Here is a 12,590-nt window from a genome sequence, read left to right as displayed (position 1 = left end):
TCATACAACATTTTTTATCAAAAAAATATTTTTTTTAATAGTTTTCCATTAATGTTTGCGATAAAATTATACTTGCTTCAATAAATGTATTAAGTATAGATATATAATCCAGATACTACCTTGATCCAGTGTTTGGGACCTTTTTCATTAAACTGCTTTTTGCTCTTTTTAAGCGACTTGGCTGAGTTAATATTTTATACGCTATTGGATGATATTCTAAGATACAATTTAAAGTTGGCACAGGGTCCAATTGGTGGGTACATACAGTTATTGAACACCTTCCCCCTCTATTTTTAGTAGCGAAGCTACTCTATAATTTGAAATGTCCGTCTGTCTGTATGTCCGTATGTCCGTATGTCCGTATGTCTTAGTTTGGGGGAAACGTGATTTTCTCGGCTCCTATAAAAGATAAAAGGCTGAAATTTTTTGACAACATTCCCATTATTAAGGAGCACAATTAACTATAAAACATCAATAGCGATAGGACCGCTTTTTAGCAGGTTTTAGGCTATTTTTGTATTTTTCACATTTTTCTCAATATCTTCGGTGTTTATGGTCCGATTTCCAAATTTTTTTCAGTTATAGATATCAAAATTAAATTTCCTAACGTTTCTTGAAAACATCAATGGTGGTCAGACTGCCTTTTTGCAGGTTTTTGGCTATTTTTATATTTTTCACATTTTTCCTCATATCTTTGGTGTTTATGGTCCGATTTTTAAAATTTTTGTAGTTAAAAATATCAAAATTAAATTTCCTGTTGTTTTGAGCATCCAGTATGTAATTTACTTTGACCGTCAGTCTGTTAGTCGTATTACTGAAATATAAATATTATGAAATTAAAACAAATTTTGAAAAGGTTTCGTGATTTATTTCCTAATATACAATACATGCTTTTGACAACTTATCTTTAAATTCTTATACATATTTTTATGCTTCGCTACTTATGGATGTTGTCATCCTTGTTTTTACTTCAATTTGCTTAGACCTATTACGCCAGAAAAAAAATATGAAGAAAAGTAGGAAGTAGACAATTCGCATCGAATTAATTATATTTTTACAAGCAAAAAAGTTAGTTTTTTATCTATCTTCTCTGTAAAGTTTTTGGCTTTACATTTATAACATGATTGGTGAGATGGGGAGAGCAATGGTGTCATCTCTATTTTACAACATGCATGACTGTCAAATATTGTTGATTTCTCTCAAAATGCAGGTTGATCCCTGATCCAACCCCCCCCTTATTTTTAAAAAATTTAAAATACATGGATATTTCTTTCCATGCCTAATCATTGCAGTTGCCCTAAATGTGTGGGGCATATGCCTGCAGTGACCTATCCCTGCGGGGCTTGCCAGTACCCAATATAACCTAATCTGCCCAAAATTAATCGAAAAAACTAACGAAAAAAAATTTCCTCTCCTTATTTAAATTTCATTTTTTAAATAAGGGGATGGTTGAATGCTGAAAAGACATTTTGAGGAAATATGCCCAAATATTTGTTATTATTATTAGGTATTTTCAAGGATCTTAAGGGAAAAGACAATGGACGATAAATTGATGGTGACCAAAATTGTAAATCCGTAAATCTGTTGGTTTCTCAATGATTCCGTTAATTAAAATTAATATGAAACGAGGTGAAAAAAGATGCTTATTTTCTTAATTTGCATAATTGATGTCTCTGTCCCTACTTGTCAGTATTAAATAATATGTGAATGAAAATCCCAAGTCATTTTCTATTTTTTGTCCAAAGAAAAAAAAGATAGAAGTTTAGTAAGCGAAAAACCTTTGTAAATAAATGCTCAATAATATGCAGAACACCAATTCACCTAACAAACTATTTTTTCTAGTTACTTACAGTAAGGGAGGAAGGGGACATTGGAAAGTAAATGAAAAGAAGTTCTCACATTTTGTTGGCCATGGTCACTTTTACTTTGTATACCATTTTTTTTTAGATGTAATTTTTTTTTGGGGGGGGGGTAAATTTTTCTAGGGGCGATTTCTCTTGGGAGGTTGGTGGTAACCTCCCCAAAATAGTAATAAACCTTCCCGGGGCCTTTAAAAAGCTATCCTGTGAAGGAGAACCTGATCGGTTCAGCGGTTAGCGAGATCCTTCGGTACAAACAAACAGACAAACATCCTTTTACTATATTTAAGGATATCTTGATTGGAAACCAATAATTTCATAAAACTATCTAAGGGTAACTTTTGTTTTATTATCTTTGGGGATGATCATCATTTTATCGTCCATTGTCTTATCCCAAACAATTTAAGATCCCTGCATTCATTCGAATACATGAAGTTCATTTTAACAGGATAAAAATGATCCTGAACCTTGTTGAAAATGCATGTATCTCGTGGTTCTATAGAAATTATTATTTACTAAGTATATTTGCGATTACTTTTATTTAATGAAATCTTCCAATTTTTAACATTTACAAAACGGCCTGCTTTATTGCATCAAGATCCATGACAGATCTATATAGGAAATAAACGTCTATAAATAAGCTCGAGTCTTCCAATGGTAAAGTGTTTAAAACTCATAGTGCTCCAATTATCCTCATTAAACTCTCATTGACCAAAGCGATGAGACCTTTATTCTATTTGTTTATGGAATGAATTAAGTTTTTTACTTCATGTAGATATTTGAATTACATTGAAGTATTTAATCCTTATTACATAAATAAAAAATATTCGTTCATAATAGAGTAAATCTAAGAAAACTGTATTTTAAAAGAATTCGATTGTGGCGACACTTCCTTTGTGTTAAAATATTAAAACTAAAATTTTAATCATATTAACCCTTTAGTGATGGTAATGTAAAAAAAATATTATCGAAAAAAAAATTTTTAAATCATTTAAATTAATAAATATTTACTTCTTTCTTTTAGATAGTAATGGCGCGGGAGGAAAACAGATTTATTGAGAAATAGATAATAGATTTGTACTTATAGAAAACTAGCCAATAGCGATATAGTTATATTGAGCCAACTCTAGTCAATATTATATTTAAATATCTTTATTCTATACTATTACTCTGTGATTTTATTATCTTATTTGTATATTTTAATTTAGCTTAATAAGATGTCTTAACTCAAATCCAAAGAATAAATAATAATATTCAATTATTGTTTTCTTACTTTTCTACAATTAGGGTCGGCACTTGTCAGCGTCTGTAACGGATAGCAGAGATTTCAAACTTTAGATACAATTTAGAAAGTTTAAAAACTTTTTCATCGTTACGTAAAAAACCTAGGTTTAAAAAAATAATTGCTGTAACGATTAAGCATTTTGTGATAGACAAAGCATCTTTATATGTTGTACTCCAATTTATCACTTTAAAAACGTTAGTAAATCTTGCATTTAACTAATCATCGATATATTTTTGGGGCACTTTTTTTTTGGGGGGGGGGGGTGGGTTGAGTCGAGTTTGATAACCCAATTTCTTATTTTAGATTTTAAAAGAAAAAGTAAAAAAATTATTATTTTTTTTTTGGGGGGGGGGGTTATTTTCATTTTTGGGATAGTTGGGGGTGTCCCACCCCCCAAGAAAATAGTTACAAACCTTCCCGGAACCTATGAGAAGCTACCCTGTTAAGGAGAAACCGATCGGTTCAGCGGTTAGCGAGATCCTTCGGTACAAACAAACACAGAGACACACAAACAGACAGACATCCTGTTACTTTAGTACAAGGATAACAAACACTCCTATGAACCCAAGTGTATGTGAATGGCTTTTAAAGCTTTTACAAAAAAGCTCAATTGGTATCAAAACAATTTAAGAATATATAATTTCATATTATTTAATAATATAAATGTACAAATGTACATTAGATAAGCTATCATCTATTATTCATATAATAAGTTATATTATTGTTTTTGTATTTATCTATTAAATTTTGTTTATGACTCAAAATTCTAAAATGTCACATAGTATTTAATACGCAGGAATATGTCAACTCAAAGTTAGATGAAAAATAAAATCCGCATTTCAATATTTCAGCAATGGAAAAATGATATCTGGCAAATGTACAATATAAAATTTTACTAGCGGCTTCGCCCCTAGCCTCTAGGGGCTTTGCCCCAAGAGATTTGATCAAATTTAATTTTTCGTATTTTAGATTTAAAAGAAAATAAAAAAAATATAAAAAAATTTTTGAGGGGGTGGAATTTTTTTTTTTTTTTGGGGGGGGGGGGGGGGTAGTCGACCCCTACTATATTATTTTTAGTTTTAAAAAGAAAAAAAAAATTTTTTGGGAGGGGGGGTATTTTTAATTTTTGGGGGGGTTGGGGGTGTCCCACCCCCCAAGAAAATAGTTATAAACCTTCCCGGGACCTATGAGAAGATACCCTGTAAAGGAGAACCCGATCGGTTCAGCGGTTAGCGAGATCCTTCGCTACAAACAAACAAACAGACATACAAACAGACAGACAAACAGACAGACAAACAGACAGACAAACAGACAGACAAACAGACAGACAAACAGACAGACAAACAGACAGACATCGTTCTACTTTGTATTATAGATAAGGATTCTTTTAAATAAAATTAATACGCTCCAGGTAATAGGTTTTTCTAGTGCCAGGTATACCGATCATCGGGCATTTCTTAGGTGAGATATTAGCTTTGGTTGGTATTTGTCAGGAACTAATTTAATGCCCAAAACCCAAGAGGGTTTATTTAGCCCCCTTAAACCCCCTTTCCCATCGGAAAAGGTTAAATGACATAGACACTATTTGAAATTGGTTTTGTTACTGATATACATATATGAGCGACAATAACGACATAGAATATTTTTATGACATACATAAAATATTGATACAATAGCTAATCGAGAAATTTTTACCATGTAATAACTCGCTACCAAAATATTATTTATACCCGAATTTATTATTCCCGTATTCTTGCTTATCGTATGTGATGAGATCTTATGAGCAAATAAATAGCAAATGGATCTAGTGTATCTTTTATCAGATATCACAATACAATTTCCCTTTGTGCTATTCTGTTAAACTAATGTAAAATATTCACCAAAACTATTCTATAACCATGAATCTTTATTGTGTGTTGATAACTGATAAAACATTGGGTATTTATCTAGATCATTATTTGGGTTATTGTTTAGTTTTGGTCTGACTTGTTAGTTAGAAGTGTATATTGATTATTGATATGATATAGTGAATTAGAAAATAGCAAAGCTTTTCTATGGATAAGATAAGTACAATTTTATGAATGAACTACAATTTAATTTTTTTCTTTGGTAGATTTTTGAAAAATAAGAATAAAAATTTTGATTCTTTCCAAGAATTTTTTATTGTTATTCAATAATTTAGTATTTTTGTGGTTTGCGATTCTAATATTTCTATAATATGAATCATTTTGGGGAAGTGATGATACATCCTGCACAGTAGTTAATTTTTTTCTTCATCAAAATGTTAAAATGCCTCTATTACTGCGTTTCTTATGGAAGAAATAGTTTTTCAGTATGGCTTTAAAAACGATTAGAGCCAGCTTTTAGCCATACTGAAAAATCATATTTCGTAGTATTGTAGATAATTTTCCACTGATATTAAAATAAAGATCATAATATTGATCCCCGGCCTTATTATTGGCCCAACCCTTCGGCCCTTTAGGGTGAAAAAAAATTGGAATCAATCTAATAATTTTTCATTTTAATATCCACAGAAAGCCGACTAAAATATTATGCGATAAATAATTTTTAAGCAATCTAATTCAACAGATAATAATGAACCGCATAGAAGACAAGGTGCTATACAGCACCAAAGCAGAGAGTACAGAGAATATTGTAGAGCAGAGATACATCCACTTCTTATTAGATATGGTTAGGAAGGAGTTAAACACCACTGGTGATAGGGTTTGGTTGTATGATGCTCAGAAACAAAATTCTGTTATGGTAATAAATTATTTTGACACGAAAAACATTTTTTATAAAGCTTAGTCTTTTCCATATTTTTTATCATTTTACATATTTTTTTTATAATATTGACACTAAATTTTTAAAACCTTGCAAACTGTAAAGCTAAATTTTGTATATATGACAAAACCAAATTCTGTAACTCTTTAAAATATCATCTGTGGTAATTAAATTCACTTTATAATTAAAATATAGGTATTTACTAGTTTAATAATAATTTTAGTATACAGATAAATAAACAACTTTTTGAGCAAATTGATTTTAACTGTTTTTTTAGTTGTCTGAGATAGAACCCTTCTGCAACAAGCTGGCTGCGGCCTTCATTAAACTTGGATTTCAATCTGGCGATAGGAACTAATATTTAGAACCTTTATTAAATGGTCAATTATTTTTTATAGAAAATCCTGTACACGTTAAAGAAGTTTTAGTATTTTAGTATCAAAGCTACTCTAAAGTGTTTGTGTCTGTCTCTTACTTCGGTTGGACGTAATCGTCGTTGTTTTTTGTTTAAATTTCCTGTTTTGACAATATTTAATAAGATATATCATTTTGATAGATGGAAAAGTAATTTTATGCTTTATAATTGTGCATATACAATGTCTTTTTGCGCTACATAAACTAACCTAACCTAATATAAGCATCAAAATAGGTTTCTTTTCTTATTTATCATTTATGGTCCAAATCTGAAAAGTTTCTCAATATTAAATTTTTAGACTGCAGATGGGTTCTTGCAACCATATAAACTACCATCTCTCTGCATTTGCTGGTTGGTTGTGTGGTGGAGTAATCAGCCTGGCTGATCCAACAATAACAGCTGATAATATCAGACATCAGCTCAATGACACACAGGCAACTATAACTATAGAAATATTTGTTAGGACTAAAGCAACACTTGCTTTGTAAAAAATCCAAAGTTTTGTCCCAACGATACCTGAAATTCACAAGTAGGTTTCGTGATTTTTTAAAATAATGAAATCCCCTTTACTTCAATCCATCAAAATTGTACACCCCTCTGATAAAAACCACGATATTTTTTTGTATTTGAACCCTATTATGATTACTGCAAAAGTAAAATCATGCTTGCAAACCAATGGATTACAAAACTTTTGTCATGAAGTCTTAACTATACCTTATACAAGTTGTGTCTGATCCTATTATGAATATTTTTTAATCAAAGCTACCTTATATATTACCTATAGTTTTAATGAATAACAGGCAAAGATTGTTGTGACACAAAACAAGTTTTTAGCCCAGTACTTGGAAATAAGAAAAACATGCATTGAACAATTCAAGATTGTTGTCCTAGACGGAATATCTGAAGAAATTAATGACAAGGATGTTTTTCATCTTAATGATTTGATCACTGATGAGAAACCAGAGTTGGATGTTGATTTGGGAGATTTCAATGTTTGTGATGATGCATTGATTTTGTGGAGCAGTGGTTCCACCGGTGCCCCCAAGGGCATTGTCCATTCCCATAAAAATCTCAAATTCCCAAATTTTATCAAAGCTGAAAATAGGGTCCTAATGTCCAACATTATGTTTCACATTGGAGGATTTATTATTCCAATTAGACAGGGGATTAATGTCAGTCAGAGCGTTGGCTTTATGACTGATTTCAACACTGCTGATTGTTTGGATATATTGTGCAATTGGGCCCCGAATGTTGTTTATCTTGGTATTGGCCATTATATCCAGCTTAGCGCCTGCCAGAAGGATGATGATAGAAAGTTTGAATCATTGAAAACAATTGTACCTTGCGGGGGTGCTATTACCGAAGGCAAGTATTTTAAAATCTATCTATATTACAAAATTGAATGATGTCATATCCGTCTGTTAAACATAATGTGCTATTAATTTGCCTAAACGACACTTATCCTAATCTAATCTCAACAAAGATACTCAGAAATGTTTTCTTTAATATACAGTACACTAGCGGATGCGCCCCTAGTATCTAGGATCCCTATATTCTTAGTGATAGGAAAAGAAGAAAAATGGCATAAAACCATCCAAAAACTTATCTAAAAAGTATGAAGCCTAAAAACATCCTAGAGAACATAATCGGTTCAGTAGTTATTGAAATCTTTAGATACAGACTAAAAAGCTACTTTTTTACTATATATGGGGATACATATATTTAGATAAATTTTAAATATGTTTTGTTTTTTAGGAATTCACAAGAAAATGATATCCCTGCTTGGAGAACATGTCCAAATTGTGGAAGTCTACGGTTCTACAGAATTAGGCATTATTTCCAGTGTACCTGGAGACAGAGAGAAGACACTGGGACTCCTGGGTTACCTGGAGGCTGGAGCCTCTCTTTACATACAGGTAGAATTATAGGTACTTGTAAACAGGCCAATAAGCAAGGAGATCAAAGCATTTTTTGTTGGAGGGGGGGTTGGGGCGGGGAGGCAGAGATTAGGAAGAGGATCAGACAGGGATCTTAATTGATAAGACAATGAACAATTAATTGATTTAAATACCCAATAATAAATAAACAAAATTACCCCTTTTGTAGATTAGTTGAAAAGATTGGGCTCTATTAGCTTGAAACCAACCCATTAATCAATAAAAGTACTTAATAATTTTGGGACAACGAATAAGAAAACATCATAAAACTTAGAAATTAACAGTCTAGGGTCCTGTCTCTTCCTTGGGTTTGAGTTTTCTGTAGGGAGGAAGGGGGAATTATCTTTATATTGGTGGAAAACATATAGTTTTTGTCCTGTATAAGTAAATGGGCGATTCTAAGATGTGAAATTTTGCCCTTGTTGATATTAGACTAAACAAACATCTCTGACTTCCTGTGTTACTTAGCCCTAAATTTCTGATGTTTACAGGACATGGATGGAACAGCCAAGCTTGGACCTGGAGAAATGGGCAGGATCATGATCAAATCAGATACAATGATGACTAAATACCTTAACAATCCAGCAGCCACTCAGGATAGTTATACATCAATGTATTAATGCGTACTAATAATTTTAATGAGTATTTTCCTTTAGGTGCCGTACACCCCTCCCCTCCCCCTTATTTCAAAGAAATTAAAATAAGAGACTATGTCCAACTCCAATCCTAACCTGCAGTACTCAATATAACATAGCCTATCCTGACCTAAAGTGATAGAAAATCAAACGAAACACTAGTCCCCTGGCCTTTATTTAAATTTATTACAAAAAAGGGGAGATTCTGTGCTCCATTAAGCACTTTGCGGGAAACCACTTTTTGTCTAATATCTAGGAAGTAGATTCTTATTTGGAAAAAAAAGCATAAACAACTTTCACAAAATTAAGATCTATTAAATACATAACATCATTTAATAAACGGAAATTCATTGATGTACCTAACTGCAGGAGTTCTACGGGTATGGAGGTGGTAATGGATATGGATTTGCTGGTGATGTTGGATATTATACTGAAAATGGAGATGTATTCTTTTCTCATCGTATCAAAAATACTTATAAGGTCAGGGATACAAGAATATGACAATAGATTTAAAATTTAGTATTTTATAGAGGGAGGGGGGAAGTGGGAGGTATCTCTTATTTAATTAACGGGCAAAATGCAGGAAAGAATACCTTATAAATATGCGAATTGGTATTTTATGTAATAATTTGCAAGAATTTCTAGTGAAAAATTTACTGTCCATTTTTCTATCCCTGTATCTCTGGTTTAAGGTTGAAAATTACTGGTTTGGACCTGGAGAAATTGAGAACCTGCTGGAGGCTGTTCCTGAAATCGCAGAGGCCCAGGTTTGGGCTGAATATGATCCAAACACGGGCAATGATATTATTAATGTGGGCATTACTTGTACCAACTATTCAAATAATTTGACGGCCCAAATGGTTAGAGATATAGTAGCAAATAATTTGCCAGAGACAAGAAAAATTACTGGAGATGTCGTATTCTGTACTGCGCTGCCTCACAGTCTTCAGGATAAGAAGCTGAGAAGAAAAATGCGGGAATGGATAAAACAAGATGGCGGCAAATATGTTATTCAAGATGGCGATAAAGATGAAATTTATGATGCTGAGAAAAGGAAAGGAAAAGGAAACATTGAAACTTTGGTTGAAAAATGTTTGGAGGTGACAAATTTACAGAAAGCTATTTGATTCCTAAATATTATTTGACTTATACATGTTTACATCTTTTGATATAGATTAAAAAATAACCTTTAGTAATGATTTACTTATTGTGATTTTAAAAATCACAAAAAATTCCAATTTCATGTAAAATTGATTATTTGAAATAAAATTTCTAAAATTAAATAATTATGTTGAATATTAATGCATTGTAATTTTATTTTTTATTGTTCGTTTGTCTGACCGATAGATTTGTTTGCTTTCATGAATGTTTTCATCCTTGTTATAAATATCAGGGAGGTGGGGGACATTGACCTGTTTCAAAGTTTTCTTATTCATTAGCTTAAAAACTTTTGGGATTTTATTGACTTTTGATTGGTTCAAGAATGGTTCATTAAGTTAAGCGTCCAAACGTTTTAACTACTAAGTGTAATCATCACTGGGGATGTAAATTAATCTATCGGCGATTGTCCTATCACTTTAGATCCATGAATTAATATACTGTACAAATATGTAGAATATAAATGAATAAAATATTTATAAGAAACTTTTCTAAGCAATCAAAGTTTTATATTCTCGTTTCTTAGAATTACAAGGCAGCGTTCTACAATATACAAAAAAATGAAGAAAAACATAGTATAAATAATAAACTCATTCTCTCATTCGAGTTCTATAGCCTCATTCGCTGGCTCAAAAACTTCAGACATTTTTTTTGTTGGTTCAAATTCCCTGTACATTAATTTATCGTCCAAGTAGATTTTTTAAAAATCTTTAGACACACACAAAACAGATTAGAGAAGCTTATTTTTATGGAACTTGCTTTGCGTTTTAGAAATCTTAAAACAATACTATAATAAGTACATCTATGTATGTACCATCTAACTCCAGAACATCAAACCCAAGGAATTAGACCATAGCACATTATTGAAAAATTATACCTATTGCGAATATGTCAAACGCGTGACATTGTTAGTCAAGGACTTGGCTGCATATTTGGCACAACTTATTACTGCAAAAGTTTGGATGTTAGTGCCTTAAAACTTCACATTGTTATCAACCATCCACAGAGGCATTAAAAATATATAAATAAAAGGACTATAAGCTATAAAAAAAACAACCACTTGTGCAGAAAATGTTTTTATAAATTGTTTTGTGCTGTTCTATGAATCTCAGTTATGGTCAAACATTTAATATGTTTCATACATGCTACTGGCGTAGTTTCAATGTTAAATTATCTCTATTGTTCTATGATTTTTGCGCTTTGCTACTTTTGGATGCTGCCATCCTTGTTTTTACTGATTGTTTTGTTGTAGATTTCTAGAGATTGAGTAAGTTTTTGATTTATTACAACCAATACAATTGTTACGGTGTCCTATCACTTCCGCATAATTATTGTTAAGTAGCGAAGCTACTCTATAAATTAAAGTGTCTGTTATGCTCTCTATTCAGTAATCTCTCCCGTAAAAATAACCCCGTCCTCCCTCTTTGCATCCCCTATCCTTCTCCTCTATTTATTCTATTTGCTTTATCTGATAATCTACTTTTTTTCTCAATATCACCTTCTTTCTTAATGAATCCCTTAAAATCATGTAACAATTGGACGTAAATGTCCTTATTTTACATTATAAATAAGTTGAATTTACAGATATTTCAATAAAACAATTATCCTACACTTTACTGTTATCATAAATCATCCCTTAATCTTCGTTATATTATACTTTAAATTATGGATATAGGATAACCGTGGATATATAGACATAGGACAATTTGTCGTCAATTTAGCTTGCTAATATAGACCTCAATTATTGGTCAGTTCGTTCATCCAGAAGTTTAGGGAATGGGATAAATTTAGCCAGCTCCGAGCATCACTTTATCAGAGGATAAGAAAATCTGGTGCAACATTCATGTAATAATATATGGATTACTCAGATGTCAATGGAATTTTAATTTGCTAGTTCAAAACTTTTGCGAACGTGATAGTACCCTAAACTATTGATTTATATCATCACTTTTCCTTTTTCCATAAAATGGTAAATATTATAAACACGCATATAAGCTTAATTTACCATGGACAGTTATAACAATGAAATGAAATGTAGCAATGATTTTTCAGGAAATAAACTGTTTTGCAGTTCTAGAGTAGGTCTGTCTGTTATCCTTTAATAATAGTAACAGGATGTTCGTCTGTATTTATGGTTGTGTGTGTAGCATAGGATCTCGTCGCTAATTGCTGAACCACTATGGTTCTCTTTTACACTGAAGCTACTCCATTAAAGGTTTTTAACTATAGAAATAGCCCATAGTAAAAAATAGTGAGAGCCAGGGAAAAGGGAATGTGATTCTGACAAACAATTCTAAGTGAAAGTTTCCGCTCAACCCCCTTCCCTTTTTTCTCCCCCCTTCTTACCCACTCCCCTTCAGTTACACCAAAAACAAGTTTTACTCCAGCAAAATATCCAATTTTCGACAATTTCAAATGGAATTAATTGGCTGAATAGCAGCCCCTAAGTAAGAGCATATTTTATCAAACCTATGATATAGTTATTTCTCGCATCGTATAAACATCTTTCCGCGGATA

At 31.8% G+C, this 12,590-nt stretch overlaps 1 protein-coding gene across 1 annotated transcript; it reads left to right on the top strand.

Moving 5' to 3' along the window:
- The first annotated feature begins 5,698 nt into the window (after window positions 1-5,698).
- Window positions 5,699-8,915, top strand: LOC145322424 (uncharacterized). Its single transcript, XM_080164415.1, has 6 exons — window positions 5,699-5,907; window positions 6,206-6,279; window positions 6,642-6,777; window positions 7,144-7,708; window positions 8,099-8,259; window positions 8,772-8,915. Exons 1-6 carry the CDS (start codon window positions 5,740-5,742, stop codon window positions 8,898-8,900), a joined length of 1,233 nt encoding a protein of 410 aa, XP_080020541.1. The 5' UTR covers window positions 5,699-5,739; the 3' UTR covers window positions 8,901-8,915.
- Window positions 8,916-12,590: the final 3,675 nt, after the last annotated feature.

The sequence above is a fragment of the Acartia tonsa genome, chromosome 6 (assembly GCF_053477335.1).
Source record: "Acartia tonsa isolate MP-2025a chromosome 6, ASM5347733v1, whole genome shotgun sequence".
In the NCBI taxonomy this organism is placed as follows: Eukaryota; Metazoa; Arthropoda; class Copepoda; order Calanoida; family Acartiidae; genus Acartia; species Acartia tonsa.
This window is presented reverse-complemented; position numbering and strand designations above follow the sequence as displayed.

Excerpts from the sequence above, each read along its gene's own strand:
- LOC145322424 (XM_080164415.1), top strand. The coding sequence starts at position 5,740 with ATGAACCGCATAGAAGACAAGGTGCTATACAGCACCAAAGCAGAGAGT. Across the intron at positions 5,908-6,205 it reads AGAAACAAAATTCTGTTATG|TTGTCTGAGATAGAACCCTT; the intron begins GTAATAAATTAT and ends CTGTTTTTTTAG. Across the intron at positions 6,778-7,143 it reads ATCAGCTCAATGACACACAG|GCAAAGATTGTTGTGACACA; the intron begins GCAACTATAACT and ends AATGAATAACAG.